Below are 25000 nucleotides of genomic sequence, written 5' to 3' on the forward strand. Positions count from 1 at the left end.
GCTTAGCTTAGCTTATTTGACTACTCATATCCACCTTAAATCATTAAGCCAGCCCGAAATGCTTCAATTAGTCTTCAACAATACCACAATTTTCTCATGGTTTAATGAAAATATAAAACTATATTGTGTCAAATCATTCAATGCATTTCGAATTTCATGATCGGTGGCGTGGCTAAGTAGAACGAGTTCCACATCGCCAATGGTTGCTACTTAGTGATTGATCGAGGCCATCAATTTTGTACAAGGGCCAAAAGAATGCAGCTGGGATTAGCAACTCATTCTCAATGTACAAAACTCATGCTCTCCCTTTCAAAAATGATCAATAACGGCGCCGGCCACGTCCTAGTAGTCAAAGGGGAATAAAGGCAGGATTGTTAGTAAGATACTTTTTAGGATCAATCATAAATCTGTTTTTCCAGTTTTCTTCAAAAGCTTGTTTGGAAAAATTCTGAACAATGATAAGTCAGTATCACCAGCTATAGAAACCGTCTATACGTCTGCGAATCTATATTCAAGTATCTTAAGAAGGGTTGTGTTTGTAAGGGAGAGGTTTGGATCAGGAGCCATTTTTGGAAAATGGTGCGATCTTCGTTTTACCTACACCTCCTATGCTCCTAGACATTTCCTGAGGAAACTCCTATTAACATCTACGAGGCGTTATTAGTTTTAAAATTTAAAAAGAAATCTGAACACTCAAATAATTTGAAAATAATCTCTAACACATCATTGATTTTCAATACGACTCTTGGACCAAAGAATGGTTTTTGTTAGTTGGCGAAAGGTAAACATCCATTTTGGTATGGTGCGATCTTTTGTGAGTAATGTACATTTAAAAGTTTATTCTAAATTTCTAACTTATTTCCCTTTCTGTTATACCTGTGCAATTCTCTAATTTATAGAACGGCTTTTGAGATTTTATTTAACTCACCAACTATATCAATATCCTAAATCTTCACGATCAGTTTTGTATTCAAAAATTATATAACACTTTTATATGATAAACATAGTTTAAAGCTTTGGTATGAAACTTTAAAAAAATTGAAAATTCTGAATATATTCTTTTGTGTTAAGGATAGAACCGTTCTATAAATTGTTGAATTTGTTTCTAATCTTTGCCTCATAGCAATCAAATTCTATTATTATTCCAGAATAACAATCATTAAAAATGCAATCTCAGTAAACGTTGAAATACCGTACTTGAGAGGAGGATTAATTATTATTATTAACATTTTAAATATTTCAATAAATCATTTTAAATTTGGAACTAATCCTCGTCTAAATATTTTTTCGATTGTTTAGTAGCTCGATAGTTCTACTTTTGCATGCTTGATTGATTTAATTATTGATTGACTAAATGAACCATCGAAACGTAGCAAACTTTACTAAATGTTTGCAGAAAAATATTGGTTTATTATTTTGATAAAGTTATATCGAATACTGAAATTAAAGTTGTACACAAAATCTTGCAAATTATTGAGAAATTTTGCCTATTTAAATTCCAATCAAAATAAATTTTAAAAAATATTCTGGTGCAGCTTAAATGAACTAACGACAGAACATTAATGAAACAAATAATGTCACATTTTCTGCAAAGCAAAAATGACACTTTGCATATAAATAACCTGTTGTTGTAACTGAATTTAAACAAACGTTCTGCAAAATGCATTTCGCGGAATCGATGAATTTTAAGAAAACCCCCAAAGGAACGGACTCACCAAAGATTTATCAAACGTCGATCTCCGCCGATGGACAAGAGATCTGGGAAACTCCATCGCTGTCCTGTGGTAGGCAACCAGGAATCGATGCTTCTCCAACTTTTGGGAGAGGTTAACGAAGGTATCCTGTTCAAACTGCAGTCACTTAATCACATCTTGTGAAACAATTTTTTAGAACTACACCAAATTCATAAAATAATTTACATTTTGAAACATTTGAAATTCTACAGTATTCCGCTGTCAAAAAACGTGTTAGCTCTGATCGCTCACAGCCTACCAAGTCCTTTTTATTGTGGATTTCATTTGTGTACATTAAGAACCACTAAGCATTTTTTTAAACGAAAAAGTTTTTTTTTGTAAATTTTTTATTTGAAACGGCTCCTACCTTGAGGCTTAGAAAAGCCAAACTCGTTTTGTGTGTTTACAATTGTTTGCTCAAGTTTAGATCATCAGTTTTTGAATTGAACAGGAAATACAGTATGCCCAAAAATTTTTATCCACCCCCTGCGAAAAACTAGATTTATTCCAAAAACTTACGTACGAGAGTACGGTCATGCTTTCGATTTCAAAAACACCACTATTTTAGAAAAAGTCTCAAAGTACAACACTAGAATTTGTCCAGAAATGTTTCACATCAAAATAAGGAGATACAATGACGTTGTAAACAAACAGAAATACTCAATCAATTTTAAATCAGCCTACAACTCCATTTTACCCAAGATCAGAACACTGACAGATAAATGTAAACATAACATCAAAAACAAACAACAGACAACAAACAGTAGTTAGACGATCGCTAGATAAAGTAAGTTATGTATATAATCTAGTAAAATGGAAAATTGTATTGAAAATAAATTCTTTTTAAGGTCCACTGAAGAGGAGCGAACAGCCAAAAGTAGCTCGAAACGTTTGGACCAACTGGCAAGTAATTTTGTTTCATTCCTCGCCGAAAAAAGTCAATGAAAATAACAAACAAAAATTTGGATTGCATATTTTCGGATTTTTTAACGTTTTTAAGTCAACAAATATTGCTTCGTTGTGTAGAAAATAGGATTTTTTTTATATCCAATGGAGTTGTTTTCAAAAGCGAACAAAAACAGTCGCAAATGAGTGATTCACGCCATAAAAAAGGAAACTTTTTAATTTTACGTGAAAACTTCAACATTATATACCTAACAATAATAAATAAGATCTCAAGATGAAAATGATGAGTCGATTCTGACACACTAAACACTGAAATCGGATGCAATTCAGCTTAGATACAACCCCACGAATGAGTAAATTCACATCACAAAATTTGATTTATTGTAAATTTTACAAGGGAAATATGCTCTGATAGCTTTTTACCCTCCAGATGGTCGGATTTTCACAAATCTAACGTAAAAACGAAAATATTGAAAGAAAAAAAAATTTCTAATCAAAGACTAAGAGAAACAGTAGTAATTTTTACTTATGATACCTCAATATGTTGCTATTCAAGTGCCAGTCAAAATAAGGAAAAAATTAAGAAAAGATAATGAAAATTTACGGTTGAACAAGTCGGAATAACAAAATATCACTTTTAAAAATAAATATAAAATTTGAAGGCTCTAAAGAGTCATTCAGAATAACTTGAAATTTCGTGACGTGAATTAAGTGTTCTGTTTAAACTGAGTGAATTCACTATACAACTTTAAAGAGGCATAACTTGGTTTGTTGTTGTTCCATCGAAAGGCAATGCACATCAAATTGTGGGTAATTATTTTCTCTACAACTTATTTGAAAACACCAATATCCTATTTCCGTAGAGAAAACAGGAAATCAAAGTATTATGTATGTACTGAAGCCACCGACCGTGGCCTAGAGGATAGCGTTCAAGTCTTCTAAGCCAGAGCTCATGAGATCAAGTCTTGATCACGGCAAACATAGTAAATAGTCAATTCTAGCGTTAATTCACGTCACAAAAGTAATCGATCACAACACAAACAATTTAAACTTTTTAATAACCAAATAGTATTCATTTTGAACTAAATTCAATTTGCGACCGTTTGCAACTTTTTTTTTCATTTTCAAGTAAATTGGTTGACTTCTAGAATGATAACAGTTCCGAAAAGTCTGGAAAGGCGATTCAAGTAACGGTCGCATGTGTCTACAGCGGATTTTTTTCAATCAAACCTCCAATTGTAAATGAAGAAAAGAAATGTAGATTGAGATAAATAATAAATAACATTTACTATCATTGTCCTAACAATGTTTAATCAAGGTTAATTTTTAATTGATCTAACATTTTATTTTAAAATTCATTTTTTTAATTCTGTGTTTTGGAAATATTTATTTCAAATTTAAAAACTAGAGTGCTTAGAAATTATTTTGAATCAAATTTTTATTTCAGAATAAGAAACATCATTTTGAAAAAATTATCAATTACCGGCATTGATTTGAAACTTTCATAATGATTTGAAAATTTTGATTTATTTTATCATTAAAAATAATTATATTTTGATTTTGTGTGACAATCATTTGTAAGAAAATGCTGTGAGAAATCAACTTCCTTATTTATCGTATATTTTTGATGTTGTTATTATTTTTAGCATTTAATTTCGAACACCCCCTCCTCTAAAACGGGTCCTTTGCACGGGTCTGATTTCACGGCAACCCAACGATCACAATCTTCGAAGCGGAAAATTGTTTCCACTATATCGCATGAAAACCTAGCTGCTAATATGACAAACAACCCCCGAAAACTTTTAATGGCCGTCAACTGTAAGCTCCCCCGACATTTCACGGCACCATTAGTTGACGATCGTCTAGGTATCCGCAGTAGCAAGCTCATCCAACCCAATCAAGACTAATCGGACACGCTTAATTACAATTGAATCATTTAATCGAAATCAGCGATAAGCATCCTCTTTTACACCCTCGCCTATTCCTCTTTGTTGATTTTTTTCATGGATTGCACTCTACAGAAATGGGCAAACGCGTAAAGCCCGGCGCCAAACGACGGCAACAACAATATTAATTCAACCGAATTTTTACAACAACAACAACAGAAGAAGAAAGAACATGAATGGCTGACGAGACGAAACTTGCTACTCTCTGAGACGTCACAAAGGATTGGATCGACCACCAAATGGAAACGTCGAACAGGTCGCGTGGGAATCTTCAAAATGACTCCCCCATCATCATCATCCATTAAACGATGCTGCTACGACCTGCGCTATAAGATGAGCCATCTTTATTAGCATCCGTTTTTTTCGGAGGCTCGATTTTTTTTCCCTTCTGCTGCTGCCAAGCTGACAAAGATTTATGATGGACGTTTAAAATGTGCCACAAGCCTAGTATTTAGATGTATATGGAAGGTATTTATAGTGGAAGCCGCAAAAACTGTAAATACAAACAGTCCAACGACGGTGTTGGTTAATGGTTTGCCATTGAATAAACCGGGGTATGCATATTTCCCATCGCGTACGGGCATAAGACTAATTCGGAAAAGTGGGTGTGATAAAAAAGTTACCTTAAATCAACCACCGGACCACCTTAGTGGCTTTAAAAGGAAGTGACAGAGATTGAAACAAGACGTGTTGACAGCGTAAAAGGTTCGAACGAATGTTAAAATACTTTTGTTTGTACTTGCTTTTAGACACTTTATTGAAAAGAAAAATCTACTCTGTGAGAATTTTTTTAAATTTCAAGTTCAGGAGAAATATGAAGGAATTCCCATGATTCTTGTTTCTCAAATTTGATGTTACAATAAAAAAAATCCATCATCCACAACTATGTATGTTAATCGTCTTTTCTTGAAGTCATACGTCAGGTGTTGAGTGTTATGTGTCTGAATCCCTGATAGTCTGAGTGGTTTATTTTACTTAATCAATATTCATGTAAATTGCTACCAACAGTTGAACAAATAGCAAGTTACAACACCTGAAATGCCACATAAATGCAACGGGCAATAAAGTGATGATTTACAAGCTCCTCGCAAAGTATTCGGATCGAGAGGAACGAATGGAATGGATCATAAATTTTCCGAACCCCACTTGAGCAGAAGCAAAACGCAAAAAAAAAACCTCTCGTCTTCTCCGGTAGACCTCCAACCAAGTTCTTCCTCTACTTAAACGGATGATCAACACCGTAAAGGTGCAAGACGCAACTAGAGGAAGGTATAGGCTGTAATGATCTCATATTGCAAAACAGTCATAATTGCGAGCCTACGTCTAAGAGAAGAGTGGGTATCTATTTCGCTCAAACGGCAAAAAACGCAAACGTGTTGGGGTTGTCTGTCAGATAAATATTTCCACTCATGTTTGAGGATGATTGAAGAATTCTTCTATCCGGGGGAAGTTATGCGAACAAATACACTTTGCTGTGAGACGAGCCGGTACTAATCAATTGAATTAGTTTAAATAAGCTAGCCCTGAGGTAGGTTAAGTGGAAGGTTTATGTATTTTTAGTTGGAGATACTATGAAACGCCTTCGCAAAACAGTTTGTTAGCTTGAGCTTGAGCTTGAGCTTGAGCTTAGATAAACCGTACATTTCAGTAGTTGCTACTCCGTGATTGACAAGAACCATCAAAATTGTACATAGATCCAAATAAATGGGGCTTGGGATTAGCTTACCATTTTCTGTGTACACGTTTTGAAGGTTCTTTATCTTATATGGTCAATAACGGCACCGGCCACGTCCTTACGGTTCATCGGGGAAAGGGAAGGATTATTAGTTCGACTTCCGTTGCTACTAGAGACCGAATACACCTCTAAATCTCCACGGTCGTCACAGGAAGGGTGGTTTGTTAGTGGGGAAGGTAAATAGGATCTGGATTCCCTTTGGGAAGGGATGTGATCAAAGCAAAGTTAAATATTTAATGATCGTCGCGTCGCACACTATCGAGTACATCGCGTTTTTATTTAGAACAAATACGTCCTAATGTAGCATTGTCATACACATACAATGCATTAAGCACCGGTCCAACTTTGAAGATTATCGCGCGTTTAAAACGAGAAAAGCAAGAATATCCTAATGAGAAAAAACGTAACGCATTATGCAAACGGGGAGAGAAAGAGAAAAAAAAATAAAGCTCGGGATGAATAAGCCTCCGAAGCTTAAAATTCTTAGAGAAAAAAAAGAAAGAAAAAAAACGCCTCCGATCGCGCCTCGCTTATCTGATGTACCTACTCTTTTCCCAAGCAACCGAACGGAGGAGAAAATCTCCATTGTTGCTCTCTTGCAGCATTAAGACACTATTTATAAACACCGACAACCGAATTAACCGATCACGTCAATTTTCTCCCCGCTAAAACACACTAACACACACACAACGAACCGACCCGACTGACGGAAAAATTATCCATTACCGGGAGAGAAAAAAAAATAACCGCATTTGAAATAACTAATATTGATATCATCATACACGTACAAAACACTTTTATCGCGCGCTTTAAACCAAAAGAAAACACGTCCAAAAAAGTTTCTTTTGAAAACAGAGAAACATGCCAAAAAAGTGTTGTTTAGACTAGAAATTAAAAGCAACATGTACTTATCTTGTTCTGATGTTGTACAGTAAATATTTACAGCGGTCACAATAAACAAACACGAAGCTTTTTCTGAAAAAGCAAACACTGCGCCATCTATCTTTTAAAACCAATCTTAACACGATTACAGCGCTATCTCCTTCCGAAAAAGGACATCGCACTTTCGTTAAAGCTCTTCAACAGCCATGTTGGCGTCATCACACCACCAAAAATAAAACGAAGCAATCAGTGCACTTAAATTAAAAATTGAAAATTCGATTGATCCATCGCGCTATTCATTATACCACCTTGATTAACATTGGTCCAAACACTAAACATATCGACTTAACAAATGAAACAGAATAAAAATTAACTCTATCACTATAAAATGAACTATTTCTTCCACTCATGGAAAATCACACCCTATACTAGGCAGTGCTTCCAGATCTCCCTCCCTTCGCAAAACAGTTTGTTAGCTTGAGCATATTTACTTAATTCACATTTTTATCACTGACAAACCTTAAACCTATCTGAAATAGTACACAAATAATTATCGTCTTTTTTTGATATTTAAAAACAAACATTACACATCTAAAAATTCTTCTCATAACCAAGGAGATATTCAGCTTACCAACGCATTGATCACAAAGGAAATCTTTCAAAGGCAAGATTTTTTTTTTAATTTGGCCTTCAAAAAGCAGGCTCAAACTTATATGTAGAAATAGTTTTTCAGAACACTCACGGAGAAAAAGGACTGTTGTTCTAATTATTTAAGCTGGTTATACCAATCATAAAAGAATAGTAGATTTTTTTGCATTCAACTATAAATATAAAAGGCTAAACTATAAACTGATGATTGTCCTTACGCAATCAACTATGAATATAATAGATTCAACTATAATGGTATAATTGATTAAATTGTAAATATGATAGATTCAACTGTAATTGTATGATTGATTTTAAGCATCCAACAATAAATATAATAGATTCAACTTTACATTTCTGGTTGACCTTTCACATTCAACTATAAATATGATAGATTCAATTGTAATGGAATGATTGATTCAACTATAAATATGATAAATTCAACTACAATTGAATGATTGATATTATTTATGCAAACAACTATAAATATAATAGATTCAGCTATAAATTTCTGGATGACCTCTCACATTCAACTATAAATATAATAAATTCAATTGTAATTACAAATAAACAAAATATGTTTAAAACCAAAATGTAAATAAAAAATAATGCAGGAAAACTACAACAAAAAAACAACTATGAAATGTAGTTAAACGGTTTAAATCAATCATAGAAATATAATTGGTTCAATCATATTTATAGTTCAATCCTAGCTGTATTGTTGAATCTACAATATATTTAGTTGAATGCCCAACATCAGTATATATAGCTGAATTTATTATATTGATTGATGAATCAATCATACAATTCTAGTTGAAGCTATCATATTTATAGTTGAATTCATAAAACAAATCATACAAATAGAGTTGAATATTTAATTAATATAGTTGGTCGAGAATCAATCATCAATATGATTGAATATAGACGAAATATTGTTGATAAAAAATATTTTTTTCTCCGTGCTGTAATTTTTTTTTTTTAGTAAAATGTGTCAGAATGTTTTTTGTTTTTTAATTTCTGTCTTTCTGTCTTTCTGTCCTTCTGTCTTTTTGTCTTTCTGTCTTTCTGTCTTTCCGTCTTTCTGTCTTTCTGTCTTTCTGTCTTTCTGTCTTTCTGTCTTTCTGTCTTTCTGTCTTTCTGTCTTTCTGTCTTTCTGTCTTTCTGTCTTTCTGTCTTTCTGTCTTTCTGTCTTTCTGTTTTTCTGTCTTTCTGTCTTTCTGTCTGTTGTCTTTCTGTCTTTCTGTCTTTCTGTCTTTCTGTCTTTCTGTCTTTCTGTCTTTCTGTCTCTCTGTCTTTCTGTCTTTCTGTCTTTCTGTCTTTCTGTCTTTCTGTCTTTCTGTCTTTCTGTCTTTCTGTCTTTCTGTCTTTCTGTCTTTCTGTCTTTCTGTCTTTCTGTCTTTCTGTCTTTCTGTCTTTCTGTCTTTCTGTCTTTCTGTCTTTCTGTCTTTCTGTCTTTCTGTCTTTCTGTCTTTCTGTCTTTCTGTCTTTCTGTCTTTCTGTCTTTCTGTCTTTCTGTCTTTCTGTCTTTCTGTCTTTCTGTCTTTCTGTCTTTCTGTCTTTCTGTCTTTCTGTCTTTCTGTCATTCTGTCTTTCTGTCTTTCTGTCTTTCTGTCTTTCTGTCTTTCTGTCTTTCTGTCTTTCTGTCTTTCTGTCTTTCTGTCTTTCTGTCTTTCTGTCTTTCTGTCTTTCTGTCTTTCTGTCTTTCTGTCTTTCTGTCTTTCTGTCTTTCTGTCTTTCTGTCTTTCTGTCTTTCTGTCTTTCTGTCTTTCTGTCTTTCTGTCTTTCTGTCTTTCTGTCTTTCTGTCTTTCTGTCTTTCTGTCTTTCTGTCTTTCTGTCTTTCTGTCTTTCTGTCTGTCTTTCTGTCTTTCTGTCTTTCTGTCTCTTTGTCTTTCTGTCTCTCTGTCTTTCTATCTTTCTGTCTTTCTGTCTTTCTGTCTTTCTGTCTTTCTGTCTTTCTGTCTTTCTGTATTTCTGTCTTTCTGTTTTTCTGTCTTTCTGTCTTTCTGTCTTTCTGTCTTTCTGTCTTTCTGTCTTTCTGTCTTTCTGTCTTTCTGTCTTTCTGTCTTTCTGTCTTTCTGTCTTTCTGTCTTTCTGTCTTTCTGTCTTTCTGTCTTTCTGTCTTTCTGTCTTTCTGTCTTTCTGTCTTTCTGTCTTTCTGTCTTTCTGTCTTTCTGTCTTTCTGTCTTTCTGTCTTTCTGTCTTTCTGTCTTTCTGTCTTTCTGTCTTTCTGTCTTTCTGTCTTTCTGTCTTTCTGTCTTTCTGTCTTTCTGTCTTTCTGTCTTTCTGTCTTTCTGTCTTTCTGTCTTTCTGTCTTTCTGTCTTTCTGTCTTTCTGTCTTTCTGTCTTTCTGTCTTTCTGTCTTTCTGTCTTTCTGTCTTTCTGTCTTTCTGTCTTTCTGTCTTTCTGTCTTTCTGTCTTTCTGTCTTTCTGTCTTTCTGTCTTTCTGTCTTTCTGTCTTTCTGTCTTTCTGTCTTTCTGTCTTTCTGTCTTTCTGTCTTTCTGTCTTTCTGTCTTTCTGTCTTTCTGTCTTTCTGTCTTTCTGTCTTTCTGTCTTTCTGTCTTTCTGTCTTTCTGTCTTTCTGTCTTTCTGTCTTTCTGTCTTTCTGTCTTTCTGTCTTTCTGTCTTTCTGTCTTTCTGTCTTTCTGTCTTTCTGTCTTTCTGTCTTTCTGTCTTTCTGTCTTTCTGTCTTTCTGTCTTTCTGTCTTTCTGTCTTTCTGTCTTTCTATCTTTCTGTCTTTCTGTCTTTCTGTCTTTCTGTCTTTCTGTCTTTCTGTCTTTCTGTCTTTCTGTCTTTCTGTCTTTCTGTCTTTCTGTCTTTCTGTCTTTCTGTCTTTCTGTCTTTCTGTCTTTCTGTCTTTCTGTCTTTCTGTCTTTCTGTCTTTCTGTCTTTCTGTCTTTCTGTCTTTCTGTCTTTCTGTCTTTCTGTCTTTCTGTCTTTCTGTCTTTCTGTCTTTCTGTCTTTCTGTCTTTCTGTCTTTCTGTCTTTCTGTCTTTCTGTCTTTCTGTCTTTCCATCTTTGTGTCTTTGTGTCTTTCTGTCTTTCTGTCTTTCTGTCTTTCTGTCTTTCTGTCTTTCTGTCTTTCTGTCTTTCTGTCTTTCTGTCTTTCTGTCTTTCTGTCTTTCTGTCTTTCTGTCTTTCTGTCTTTCTGTCTTTCTGTCTTTCTGTCTTTCTGTCTTTCTGTCTTTCTGTCTTTCTGTCTTTCTGTCTTTCTGTCTTTCTGCCTTTCTGTCTTTCTGTCTTTCTGTCTTTCTGTCTTTCTGTCTTTCTGTCTTTCTGTCTTTCTGTCTTTCTGTCTTTCTGTCTTTCTGTCTTTCTGTCTTTCTGTCTTTCTGTCTTTCTGTCTTTCTGTCTTTCTGTCTTTCTGTCTTTCTGTCTTTCTGTCTTTCTGTCTTTCTGTCTTTCTGTCTTTGTGTCTTTCTGTCTTTCTGTCTTTCTGTCTTTCTGTCTTTCTGTCTTTCTGTCTTTCTGTCTTTCTGTCTTTCTGTCTTTCTGTCTTTCTGTCTTTCTGTCTTTCTGTCTTTCTGTCTTTCTGTCTTTCTGTCTTTCTGTCTTTCTGTCTTTCTGTCTTTCTGTCTTTCTGTCTTTCTGTCTTTCTGTCTTTCTGTCTTTCTGTCTTTCTACCTCTCTGTCTTTCTGATTTTCTGTCTTTGGTCAGATTCTAACGAAAAAACCTGTAGTCATCGCAAATCCTAGCTGAGCATAAGCTCTCGTACTACCACTCGAATCATAAATAAAACAAAATAACACTTCCTAATTGCCGGCACATAAAAAGATAACAAACTGCCTCCTACTGTTTGACTGCTAAGAAGCAGTCAGTGACTTGGCATTTAATTTTCGCTCAAGGCTCTTTAGGCAGAGGCATAAATAAAACATAATTCGAAACTACCAACACTGCAAAAAAGGGAACTGCACAGCTGTGCTCAAGATATTGTCTATGCTAGCAGTTCAAGAGATGTGTTACGCTGTTGAACGCTGTGTTCTGAGTTAATTTTACTAATTTATGAATGTCAGATACACTGTTGAAAATTCCATATAAAATATGTTGTAATAAAAATTTTCCTATTTTTCGTCTCTCTTCAGCGAAAATCTTTTCCGCACGATGGCCGACCTGGTGGTGAGCGAAGGATATGCCGCCCTCGGTTACGAGTACATCAACGTGGACGATTGCTGGCTGGAGAAATCCCGGGGACCTCGCGGTGAGCTGGTTGCCGATCGTCGTCGGTTTTCCAGCGGCATGAAAGCCTTGGCCGATTACGTGCACTCCAAGGGACTGAAGTTCGGTATCTACGAGGATTACGGTAATTACACCTGCGCCGGGTATCCGGGAATCCTAGGGTTCTCTCAGAACGATGCCGCCCAATTTGCCTCCTGGGATGTGGACTACGTCAAGCTGGACGGATGCTACTCGCTGCCGATCGATATGGACCACGGATATCCAGAGTTTGGGCGGCACCTGAATGCTACCGGACGGGCGATGGTGTACTCCTGCAGTTGGCCTGTCTATCAGATCTACGCCGGAATGAACGTGAGTTCGAATCGCTTTGTGGATTTTGTTTTTAAAGAGAAATTCAAACCCTTCTGTTTTCAGCCCAACTACTCGTCCATCATTCAGCACTGTAACCTGTGGAGAAACTACGACGACATCCAGGACTCGTGGGCCTCGCTGGAAAGTATCATCGACTACTACGGTAACAATCAGGACGCCATCATCCCGAATGCCGGTCCAGGACACTGGAACGATCCCGATATGGTAATCATTAATCAAATTATTAAAACAAAAACAAAAAAAACAGATTAACTCATTTAATTCAAATTGCAGTTGATCATCGGAAACTTCGGGCTGAGTTACGAACAATCCAAGACCCAGATGGCACTGTGGGCTATCATGGCGGCCCCGTTGATGATGTCCGTTGATCTGAGAACGATCCGGCCGGAGTTTAAGGCAATTTTGCAGAACAAGAAAATTATTGCCGTGGATCAGGACCCGCTCGGAATCCAGGGGCGGAGGATTTATAAGGTAATTCAAGATTTATCGAGATTTCGAAGAAGCAAACAGAAGGTCAATCTGATTAAAATTTGAATCTAAATCCGAACTGAATCTGATCTGAATCTTCTTTAAGTCTAATTTGAATATGATCTAAATCTGTTTTGAATCCGATCTGAATCTGAATCCAATTTAAATCTGAATCTATCTGTTTTAAAAATGAACTGATTCTTATTTGAAACTGAATTTTAAATTTGACCTGAATATCATCCGATTCTGACATAATACTGATCTGAATATTAGATATGAATTCTGAATCTCAATCTGATCGAATTCGGATCTGAATTTGACCGAAATTTAACATGGGTCTGATCTTAATCTGATCTGAATTCGATCTAAATCTTGTGTAAATCGGATCTAAATCTGATGTACATAAATATGATCTGAATTTAATCTGAATCTAAGTTTTTCCGATAGAAATCTAATTCAAATCTGTTCTAAATTTGATTTGAATCCAACCTGAATATGAGATGAATAAAATCTGTATATGGTCTAAATCTGGTCTGTATCTTTTCTTAAAATGAACTGAATCGTGTCTGAAACAGAATTCTGGATTTGATCTCATTCCTAACCTTCAAATATGACCTGAATCCAATCTAAATATGACTTCAAGCTAAAATTTTAATTCTGATATCAATTTGATCTGAGTTTGAGTTGAACTTGATCTGAATCGGATCTAAATCCTAACTGAATCTAATCTAACCTGAATCTGATCTGACTCTGATCTGAATTCAATCTAATCGAATTGCATCTGAATCAAATCGAAATCCTCAATCAATCTGCTCCAAAAATTAATTGAATTCTGGATCTGATTCCAATCTGACCATAATCTGATCTTATTCTGAACAAAATCTCATCAGAATACAATTCGAAATTGGTCTGAATCTAATCTGAACCTAAAGTTGAACAAAATCTGAATTTGAGCCGAATCTAATCTCAATCTGATCTAAATCTAATTTGAATCTGATCTGAAATTAATATAGATCGAATCTAATCCTGTTAAATATGAATTCGATCGATCAATCGATGATCTGATTCCGATCAAAATCGCATCAGAATTTAATTCGAATTGGGTCTGAATCCAATCTTAATCTAATCTAAATATGATCTAAACCTGAAATCTAATCTTTATCTGATTCTGATCTGATTTTGAAGCATTTTTGAATCTGATCTGGATTTAATCTAATCTCATCTAATCTGAATCTTATCTAATCTGAATCTTATCTCATTTGAATCTTATCAAAATCTGAAATTGATCTGCTCTAAAAACGATTTGAATTTCAACCTGACTTCAATCTGATCTTAATATTATCTAAATCGGATTCTGCTTGCAATCTGATCTGTGTCTGGTATGATTATGATCTAAATCTTATCAGAATTTAATTCGAATTTGGTATGATTCTGATCTTAATCGAAATCTGAATCTCATCTGAATATGAATCTAGTATAAATCTCATCTTAACCTGATCTTAACTAATCCTGATCATAATCTCATTTTGTTCTCAATCCAATTTGAATGTAATATGAAAATAATCATGTATTTGGATGTAATATGATCTGAATCTTATTTGAATCTCGAATCTTATCTTATCTGAATCTTATTTAAAACCTATTCTTTTCTTTTTTTAATCTGATCTGAATCTGAAATCAATCTGCTTTTAAAATGATTTGAATTCTGAATCTGATGTATATTGATACTGAATCTGATCTGAAACTGATCTGAATCTGATCTGAATCTTATCTGAATCTTATCTGAATCTTATCTGAATCTGATCTGAATCTGATCTGAATCTGATCTGAATCTGATCTGAATCTGATCTGAATCTGATCTGAATCTGATCTGAATCTGATCTGAATCTGATCTGAATCTGATCTGAATCTGATCTGAATCTGATCTGAATCTGATCTGAATCTGATCTGAATCTGATCTGAATCTGATCTGAATCTGATCTGAATTTCATCTGGATCAGATCTAATCTGTCTGTGATTTGAATCTGATCCGAACCGAATCGAAATCAGGAATCTATCAAATCAAAACATGACCTAAATTCTGTTTAAAGTCTGAATCATATCTAATTCTCATTTAAAACTGACGTGATTTGAGTCTACATAAATCTGAACTGATTTTGATCTAAATTTCTTCAAAAATTTATTCGAATCTGATCTAAATCTGGGGTGAATCTGAGCTGCATCTAGAGGGGATTCGGTGGATTATATCTGATTTTAACATGATTTGAATACGATTTTAATCGATTTGAATCGAATTCAATCTGAATATGAACCTGATCTGAATCTTATCTAAACCTGAATCTTATCTAAACCTAAATCTCATCCAAACTTAAATCTTATCTTAATCTGAATTTGATCTCACTTAGATTAAAATCCTCACTAAATCTTTTCGAAATCTGTGTGTGTTCCGAATCTGACCTAAATCTGTTTTTATTCTGAATCAAATTTGATCAAAATCTTAAAACAATCTTCTCTAAAAATGATTTTAAATCTGAATCTGATTCCACTTTGATCAAAATCTGATCGTATTCTGATCTAAATCTCATCGGAATTTAATTCGAATTTGGTCTGAATTGGATCTGAATCTGAATTTGACCGGAATCTGAAACCGAACCGAATCTAACATCAACCTGATCTGAATCTGATTTGAATCTGATCTGATTTGCATCTGATTTGAATTTTCACCTGGATTCAATCTAATCCTATTCAATATGAATCGATCGATCGATTGAGGATTGGTTTCTGATCTAAATCTGATCAGAATTTGATTCGAATTGGGTCTGAATCCGATCTGAATCTGATCTAAACCTAAAATCTCATCCTAATCTGCGTCTGATCTGATTCTGAATCAAATTTGAATCTCATCCTAATCTGCGTCTGACCTGATTCTGAATCAAATTTGAATCTGATCTGGATTTAATCTGAATCTTATCTGATCTGAATTTTATCTAATCTGAATATTTTTGAAATTTGAAAATCAATCTGCTCTAAAAAATATTTTATTTATAAACCTGATTTGGATTGGATTTGAATCGATTTGAATCGTATTCAATCTGAATATGAATCTGATTTGAATCTCATCTAAACCTGAATCTTACCTCAATTTGAATCTTATCTAAATCTAAATCCAATCTCAATTTGATTTAAATATTCACTGGATCTTTTCGAAATCTGTGTATGTTCTGAATCTGATCTGAATCTGATTTGAATCTTATCTGAATCTGAATTTATTCTCAATCTAATCCGATTGAATTGCATCTTAATCAAATCGAAATCTTAAATCAATCTACTTTAAAAATCATTTGAATTCTGAATCTGATTCCAATCTTATTCTGATCTAAAACTCATCGGAATTTAATTCGAATTTGGACTGAATAGGATCTGAATCTGGCCGGAATCTGAAACTGAACCGAATCTTACATCATTTTACACCTTATCTGAATCTGATTTCAATCTGGATCCAATCTAATCCTATTCAACATGAATCGATCGATGGAGGATCGGATTCTGATCTAAATCTCAACAAATTTGATTCGAATTTGTTCGAATTAGACCTGAATCTCATTCTAACCTGAATCTGATCTGATTCTGAATCATATTTGAATCTGATTTTGATTTAATCTGAATCTTATCTCATCTGAATTTTAATCTAATCTGAATCTTATTGAAATCTGAAATCAATCTGCTCTAAAAAAGAATTGAATTTTTAACCTGATTTCAAACGCATCTTAATCTTATCTAAATCTGATTTTGTTTTCAATCTGTTCTAAATCATATCTTAATCGAATATAAATCTCATTTGATCATGATCTGAATCTTGTCTGAATTGATTCTGAATCTTATCTCACCTGAATTTGATTTAAATCCAATTTGATTCTTATCTTTATCTGAAATCAATCTTCTCTAAAAATGAGTTGAATTCTGAATATGATTTCAATCTGATGTATGTATACCGATCTCATTCTGGTTTAAATCTCAACAAAATTTTATTCACATTTTGTCTGAAAGCGATCTAAATCTAATCTGAATTTAATCTGGATTTGATTTAATCTGTCTGTGATTTGAAGCTGATCTAAAAACGAAAGCTTATGTAATTTGAATCTGATGTGAACCGAATCGAAATCTAAAATCTAACAAATCAAAAATGGTCTGAATTCTGTTTAAAACCTGAATTTTATTTGAATCTGATCTGATGCTGATCTAAAATTGATGTGATTTGGATCTTTATCTGATCTGATTGTAATCTAAATTTCTTCAGAAGATGTTTCGAGTCTGATCTAAATCTGGGGTGAGTCCGACAGACTGATTTTAACGTGATTGAAATTTAATTTGAATCGATCTTAATCGTATCCAATCTGGATATGAATCTGATCAGAATCTTACCTTAACCTGAATCTTATCTAAACCTGAATCTTATTTAAACCTGAATATTATCTAAATCTGAACCTTATCTAAATCTGAATATTATCTCAACCTGAATTTTATCTAAACCTGAATCTTGTCCAAATCTGAATCCGATCTCAATTTGAATTTAATCCTAGCTGGATCTTTTCAAAATCGGTGTGTTTTCTGAATCCGATCTGAATCTTATCTAATCTAAATCTAAACTGGTTTGTCTTTGATCTGAATTTGTTCCGAATCTAATCTTCATCTGAATCTGATTTGAACATTGACTAAAACTGATTTGAATCTAATCTAAAACTGATCTGAATGCGATATTAAGCTCAACTGAATCTGATCTAAAAATAATCCTAATAATCAAAATTGGAGCTGAATCAAAAATCATTCCGTTCATAAATTGATCTGAATCTTGTCTTAATAGAATCGAAATCTGATCATTGTTTTAGATTCAGTAAGAATAATGATCAGATTTAGATTGTATTAAGATAAGATTCAGATCAATTCATGAACAGACTGATTTCAGATTCAGCTCCAATTCAGATTATTAGGATGGGATTCAGATCAGATTTTCAATCGAATATAATCTGATTCAAAATCAAATCGAATTCTGATTTAAATCTGAAATAAATCTTTCTTAAAATGTATCTAATCTAATCTGATCTTATTTGAAACTTCTCGAAATCTGAATATGATCCTAACCGGAACTCTGATTTTATCAAAACATGATCTCAGTAGAATAACTTCTAAATTTGATTCGTATCTGATCTGAATATGATTTTGTATCTTATCTTAATTTAAAAGAATTTAATATGAATTTTGTATGATACTGACCTTAAATTTAACCGTAATTTTAATGGTTAAATTGTAGCCTGTTCCTGAATTTAGTCCTTAGTTTAGAACTGAGTTTGATCTTAAGCTACAAGATGAAATCTGAAGTCTAAATCTGACCTTAATCTGAAATCTGAAGCTGGAATTTTAATTTGAATTTTGAACCTAAAGTTTGAATCATAAGTTTGTATCTAAGTTGGATGCTGCTATCCGAAATTATATTTCTGTGTACTCTACTGAACTTATGTTAAAATTTCAATTCACAGCACAAAGGCATCGAAATCTGGTCCCGACCGATCACCCCCATCTATCAAACGTTCTACTCCTACGCCATTGCCTTCGTGAACCGCAGAACTGACGGAACACCCTCGGATGTGGCCGTAACTCTACGGGAACTGGGTCTGATTTCGCCAACCGGCTACAGGGTTGAGGTAAATTTGAACTTGGAATCGTAAAAAAAGGGATTCATTGATATCTAACGACCTTCATCGATTCCAGGATCTGTACGAGGAAGTCGACTATGGAATACTGAGCCCCCAGACCAAGATTAAGGTTAAGGTGAATCCTTCCGGTGTGGTGATTCTGCGTGCCGACGTCCAGCCGGAACGATTCTCTCGAAGGCCCTACAACCCAATCTTCTACCGTTATCCCAACTAAGCCAAACCGTATTCTGGAACGAAGAAGAAATAACGTGAAGGAAAACAAACATCTTTCAAGCCTTTCTTAATGGTACTAGATAAGTCCCTCCCCTATCATCAGAGGGATCCGAAGTCTGAATCTACACAAACCGATGGAAACAAAACTAAAATAGCGATTTTCAGATCAACAATAAGGAATTGTATTCTTGTAAATCGTATAAGTAAATTCAATTTAATGACATTTTAAACATTGTAGATAAAAAAAAGTACAGTGATGATAGACTATTATGAGTACTGATTAATCCACTGCACAGCGAAAGCTTCGATTCAAACTTGGATTGCGGCTTTTCGAGTTATTAGTGCAAATGTATCAAAAAAGGAAGTAATTGTACAAATAATTACCCAAAAACATACTACGGGGCGTATCTTCATAGAAAGATACCATCCCTTCTACAAAATCGCAAAAGCAATCCGACAAAAACTTGACAATATGTGCCAGCTCCTGATTAGAGAAAAGACCACAAACTCCAGTTGAAAATTTCAAACCCCTCTTCAAAGGCGATGCGATACATTTTCGGGAAACCAAACGAGATCAAAACAAATATTAAGCAATAAAAATAAAGAAATCAGTTTTAAAATAGTTAGAAAATAATCCACACGAGCTGATGGCGAGATTTAAAATCGAAAGGTAATTCGAGTGATGGGAAATGCTGATTTTGAGAGCAATTAGTTTTTGTGATGGTGATATTTATTGTAGATGTTCCATTTGTTTTGCTGCCCCAAACCCACTTCGGTCGGTTGCGGGTGGTTGCGAAACTTTCCGGAAACAGTTTTATAGACAGTAAAATCAAGTAAACAGCACAACATAGCCTCATAGTGCCGCCGTAGGTCTAAGGTTCTGTAGAACGTCGTTTGAACATTTCTCGTGGTTGAGAAAAAACAACTTTTCAAACGAAACAAGTTACACGCACAGGAAAAAAAATTTCACCATCTAAATATAATTTTAAAACCAAAATGTCAATCCCTCACGTAAAAAATCCCAAATTTAAATACAACTCTCGAAAAACAACAAAACTCAACACTTGTTGCAGAATAGCAAATTTAACCACCTTTTCCACCTCCACACTTGGAAACAAAGGCACTAGATACTGGTTGGTAAAACATAAAATCGCATAAAATTAGCATATTCGGCAAGGGAAAGGAACAGCAGGACTAACTAACACCCAACATACATACATAGATAGATAGGAAAAGTCCGATTCGATGGCACACACAATCGCTAAACGATATGCCCGTTTATGTAATTTATTTTTATCCTAGTGTTGTAAGTGATATGACATTTCCAATAAAGATACATGTGATTCAAAATATTTAGTCTTTAATTTTATTTTATTACTAAACAGCCCGAGTATCCTAGAATCAAGTTATAACTTTACCCAAAAGAAAGGTTGCTCATTTTTATACTCCGAAAAAAATATCATGAAAAATATGACACTTAAAATATTACTTGAAACTTAAAATTAGTGTTGCTGCAAACTCTGTACAAAGCCCGAAAAATCTAGCGTTCTTTACCTGCAATTGATAAGTACTTTAGCTTCAACGCACGCTACCTGCATCATCATCCTGAGTGGGTACATTAGTTGGAAAATTTTCAGTTTTCGATGCAAATTCTAGATTTACTATGATAATCTCTTTTATAACTTTTGAAGGAGTAGATGACCCATTTTGGTGTCTTCAGAAGAAAGTTGCAACGAAAATGTGGTTACAAAATGGTATACATATATCAAATATAGCAGTTTTTTAAGCTAAATTACGTCCCACTTCCATCTGTACCATTGAACCGTCAACACGTACGCCGGAGCATTGTATCGTTGCTGTGTACCTGCAGGATTATTTTACATTATTTATTTTATTTTCTTACCTCTATTTAAATCAGGACTTTTCAGTGCTAAAATTTTTTTTTCTTTTATTCATATTTTTCTCTTTTCTTTCCAGCATGGGGAAGTCATCGGTCGGCTAAAGAGCCGGAATAAAACGGATTGCCGAAGCTTATCCAGGTCCATCGGCAAAAAAGGTGAAATTTCCAATTCATTCGATGTCCTTCATAACATCGGCGATGAAGAAATATTCCTATTTAATTCTGATAAGAGTACTTAGAAACCTTCTTCTTCTTATATTCCTAAAATCGAAAAGGTTCCACCAATGACGGTCACGATTTTTGACTTCAATGCCTTTCGGAAAGAAATCGTCACTTCCGTCAAGGATGTGAAGATTTCTTTTTAGATCGGTCGAAGAAGAACTGCTCGTGTATTGGCGGAATCTTTTGATAATTTTCGAATTTTTTTTAATTTTTAGAATAATTAAAAAAATCAAATTTTTACTTAAAACACTAAAAGTGATCGCCCCTTCAAAGTTGTACTTCGTGGTCTCACCGGAAATCAGACACCGGATGAGATTACAACCGAATTAAATTTTTTGTTAGGTTTTTCTCCGATTCAAGTAATTGAAATGAGGAAAAGAACCAACCAAATAATACCAGTAGTTTTGGTTTTGCTCCTGAGCTTTATTTGATCCATTTTAAAAAGGATCAGGTTGATAATTTGCAAATTCTTGAAAAGGATCGTCTTATGTTTCATTGTCGAGTAAAATTTAAACCTTTTCGGAAATCTTCTACCAATTTTCTTCAAAATATTACGCAATGTCGTCGTTGTCAAGCTTTTTGTCATGACACTAAAAATTGTAGATTTAATGCCAGATGCATGCTTTGCGGCTCATTCGATCATGAAAAATCTAAATGCCTTTTTGGTGGTGATAAACCACTAACAGAATTTTTCAGGTGTGCGAATTGTGCAGGTAATCATCCCTCCAATTCCATAGACTGCCCTGTTATGGCAAAATTATTGCTTCAAGGAAAAATCCCAAAGTTGTCAGAAAATTTTCTTCTCTTCCTTCCTCTTTTTCATCTTCATACGTCAGGCCGGCAAACAATCTGCCTGTTCGCGGTCAGCCCCGGCCTACATTGGAATCACGGCTGGGTAATACCCGAAGTGATTTTAATGTTACCTGTGCTGATTCTGCGCCACAGACTCGTTGTTTAACGGTCTCAGAGGTGGTTGAAAATCCACCTTTATGTACTTTATGTTCCTTCGGGTATAACTAATGGAAAAAACCAAGTCTCAACGTACATGCGAAGGCTTGGGAAAGTCCCAGAAATTCAAATACTCGTTATTCTCCTTCATTCTTTGATCCTAACAATTTTGTTGATTTAGGCAAAATTACTGAGGAAAAATTAAAATTTTTTCATAAAAATTTAATGGAAATGATGCAACTTATGTTAAAAGAAAATGTTTGAAGCTTTCCAAAGTTCCTTCAATTATGCTAACAAAATTATTATGACTTAACGATTTCCTCACGGATCCAAATAGATGTTTAAATATTATGAATTGGAACGCTAGATCTTTGCTGGCTAACCAAGATGAATTCTTTTTATTTTTGAAAACTCAAAACATACATATTGCTGCCACCACTGAAACTTTTTTAAAGCCAGACAATTACTTGAAAAGCAATGCTTTGAAGCGATATAGGATTTTTATTGAACGTTATTTAGATGCAAACGTTCCACTGAATTGAATAGAAGATATTGATTTGGCTGTAGAAAATTTGACAACTTCAATAGTCAATGCTAAAGCCGCATCAATACCTAAAGTTAAACATAAATTTAATCAACCTTTGATCGATGATGATCTTCAATTTTTGATACGACTGAAAACCATTCGTCGATGCCAATATCAACGAACTCCTTATTTAAAATTTATATATTGCGACCTGCAAAAAGAGATCAAACGCCGCGCCGTTTAAATTGCGTTCGTAACGAAAATCAATAAACGAAACAAATAACGAAAAACTCAAAGCCATTTTGGAAATTAACTAAAATTCTGAAAAAGCCCCAGAAGCCAATTCCTACTTTGAAAGATGGAGATAAACTTCTTTTAACCAACGCAGAAAAAGCTCAAAAATTAGCCCAACAGTTTGAGTCTGCTCGTGATTTTAATTTAAACGTTGTTAGTCCAATTGATGCTCAAATTTCTCTAGAATTTGATGATATTCTTTCTAAACAAAATGTATTTGAAAGTTTTTGTGAGACAAATATTGATGAAAATAAATTGATTTTCAAAAAAATTAAAAATATGAAAGCTCCGGGGGAAGATGGGATTTTCTATATTCTTATTAAAAAGTTGCCTGAAAGCACTTAAAATTTTTTAGTTTAAATATTCAATAAATGTTTTCACTTGGCTCATTTCTTTTATAAATGGAAAAATGCCAAAGTAACTTAAATTTTGAAATCTGGAAAAAGTGCTTCAGAGCCTTCAAGTTATCGACCAATTAGTTTGCTTCCTTCTTTAAGTAAACTATTTGAGAGAGTTATTTTGAATAGAATGATGATTCACATTATTCAGAATTCTATTTTCCCTGATGAAAAATTTGGTTTTCGTCATGGACATTCTACTACACATCAACTAATATGATTAACGCTAACAAATCTGAAGGTTGTTCAACTGGTGTTGCTCTTCTTGATTAGAGATGTACCGAATAGTGGTATTCGGCGAACGGCCGAATACCGAATATTGACCTTTTCAACTATTCGGCCAAACGAATATTCGGCCGAATATTCGGCCGAATATTCGGTCGAATATGCTATAGAGTTTTCAATGAAAAAACCTTAATCGGTTATTCCAATGCTTTCTATTTCTTCCATATTAATGCCCCTCATGTTTTAGTCGATTATTTTCAACCAGATGATATTATCGGATTATGCATTACAAGATATTTTTTAAGTAGGGGTCTTTCTGATTTTTAAAATGTAACCAATAACTGAAAAGACATCAGATGACTAGCCGCTTCGAGGGCGTTTATTACCAAAGCGATTGTGATCCTGTGAAATCTGGGATAAAACACGTCGAAACAGATGCCAAGCTATTTGAAAGCTTCTCTGATATTGAATTAAATGTAGGTCGAATTTTTAAAGACATCAATTAAAATAGTTGTTGAAAAGATAAATTATCATTAACCTTAAGCATACCATACTTTCAACCACACGTATCCAGACGGTCAGGCAACCAGAACGATTTATTAAAAAATTAAAATTAAAGAGGCAAAATTTATGTATATTTTGAAATTTTTGAAAAATTGAACAAAAAATCTAAATAATTTTAAAGAGGAATTTGAGATTTTTATTTGATTTAGCAAATAATCTGAATAAACCCGAGCAAACTTCGGGAAATATTAAACAATATGTGGACATCACGTCCAGATTTGACTTATCTGGATTCTTTACTGGCAAGCCTGAATATATCTAGAAAATCTGGAATAAACTATAATCAAAGTATAAAGCGAAACCGTTCAGCATTCTCTTGTACGATCTACAGTGAAATATACGCGGATACACCTTAGATGTTTTGCTGAAACCATAAATTCTAAATGATTGCGTAGCTTTAACAACATTACTTTTGGATATTTTATAAGTTATCAAAAATTGTTTGAAAAATTTACAAGTCTGTAGTAGATATTCGGCCTATTCGGCCTATTCGGCCGAATACTTAGCTCAACTATTCGGTGAGCCGAATATTCGGCTTAACGGTTTTTCGGCAATATTCGGCGCCGAATATTCGGCCGACCGAATATTCAGCCGACCGAATATTCGGCCGACCGAATATTCGGTACATCTCTAGTCTAAATGTAATAAATACACTAAATCTCTTTGTTCTATCATCAACAGTAAATCCTGATTGTGCCTGTTTTTTTTAAGATGCTTATCTACAAACAGGTGTTCCTACCAGCGATAATGTATGCAGTTCTGATTTGGTCTAGCTGCTGCGCGACGAGGAAAAAAGCCATCCAGAGGATTCAGAACAAGGTTCTGTGAATGATTTTGCGGCTTCCACCTTGGCACAGCACCGAAAATCTCCATCGGATTGCGGGTATTGAATCGATCGAAGAGATGGCCAACAAAATCATCTCCAACTTTAGAGGCAAATCGATGCAGTCTTCCATCGCAGAGACAATAATTATGCTGCTATAATTTTTCCGAATTACGCATAGCTGAGAAAATTCAAGTGGATGGTGACTCTGTAAAAATGCCTTTGTTATTACTCTAGCAATACATTAATGTCACCTGCAATCAGAATGGAATACGTTCCAATTAGGAGATAATTATGTAGACAGTTGGTTAT

The 25000-nt window shown here is 34.3% G+C and overlaps 2 protein-coding genes across 3 annotated transcripts in view; one reads left to right on the forward strand and one right to left on the reverse strand.

Moving 5' to 3' along the window:
* LOC129746060 (CTP synthase) overlaps positions 1–25000 on the reverse strand; it is a 289351-nt gene that overhangs the window by 30961 nt on the left and 233390 nt on the right. The gene's annotated exons all lie outside the window — the stretch shown is intronic.
* LOC129746061 (alpha-N-acetylgalactosaminidase) lies at positions 11918–20140 on the forward strand. Its single transcript, XM_055739492.1, has 5 exons — positions 11918–12375; positions 12439–12600; positions 12670–12867; positions 18399–18563; positions 18631–20140. The coding sequence occupies exons 1-5, from the start codon at positions 11950–11952 to the stop codon at positions 18787–18789; spliced, it is 1110 nt and encodes a 369-aa protein (XP_055595467.1). The 5' UTR covers positions 11918–11949; the 3' UTR covers positions 18790–20140.

This window comes from Uranotaenia lowii, chromosome 2 (genome assembly GCF_029784155.1).
Source record: "Uranotaenia lowii strain MFRU-FL chromosome 2, ASM2978415v1, whole genome shotgun sequence".
Classification (NCBI taxonomy): domain Eukaryota; kingdom Metazoa; phylum Arthropoda; class Insecta; order Diptera; family Culicidae; genus Uranotaenia; species Uranotaenia lowii.

What these genes read in the sequence shown, in the direction of transcription:
- LOC129746061 (XM_055739492.1), top strand. Translation starts at nt 11,950, where the DNA reads ATGGCCGACCTGGTGGTGAGCGAAGGATATGCCGCCCTCGGTTACGAG. An exon ending in AGATCTACGCCGGAATGAAC is followed by an intron (nt 12,376 to 12,438) that starts GTGAGTTCGAAT and finishes TTCTGTTTTCAG; the next exon opens with CCCAACTACTCGTCCATCAT. An exon ending in AGGGGCGGAGGATTTATAAG is followed by an intron (nt 12,868 to 18,398) that starts GTAATTCAAGAT and finishes TTCAATTCACAG; the next exon opens with CACAAAGGCATCGAAATCTG.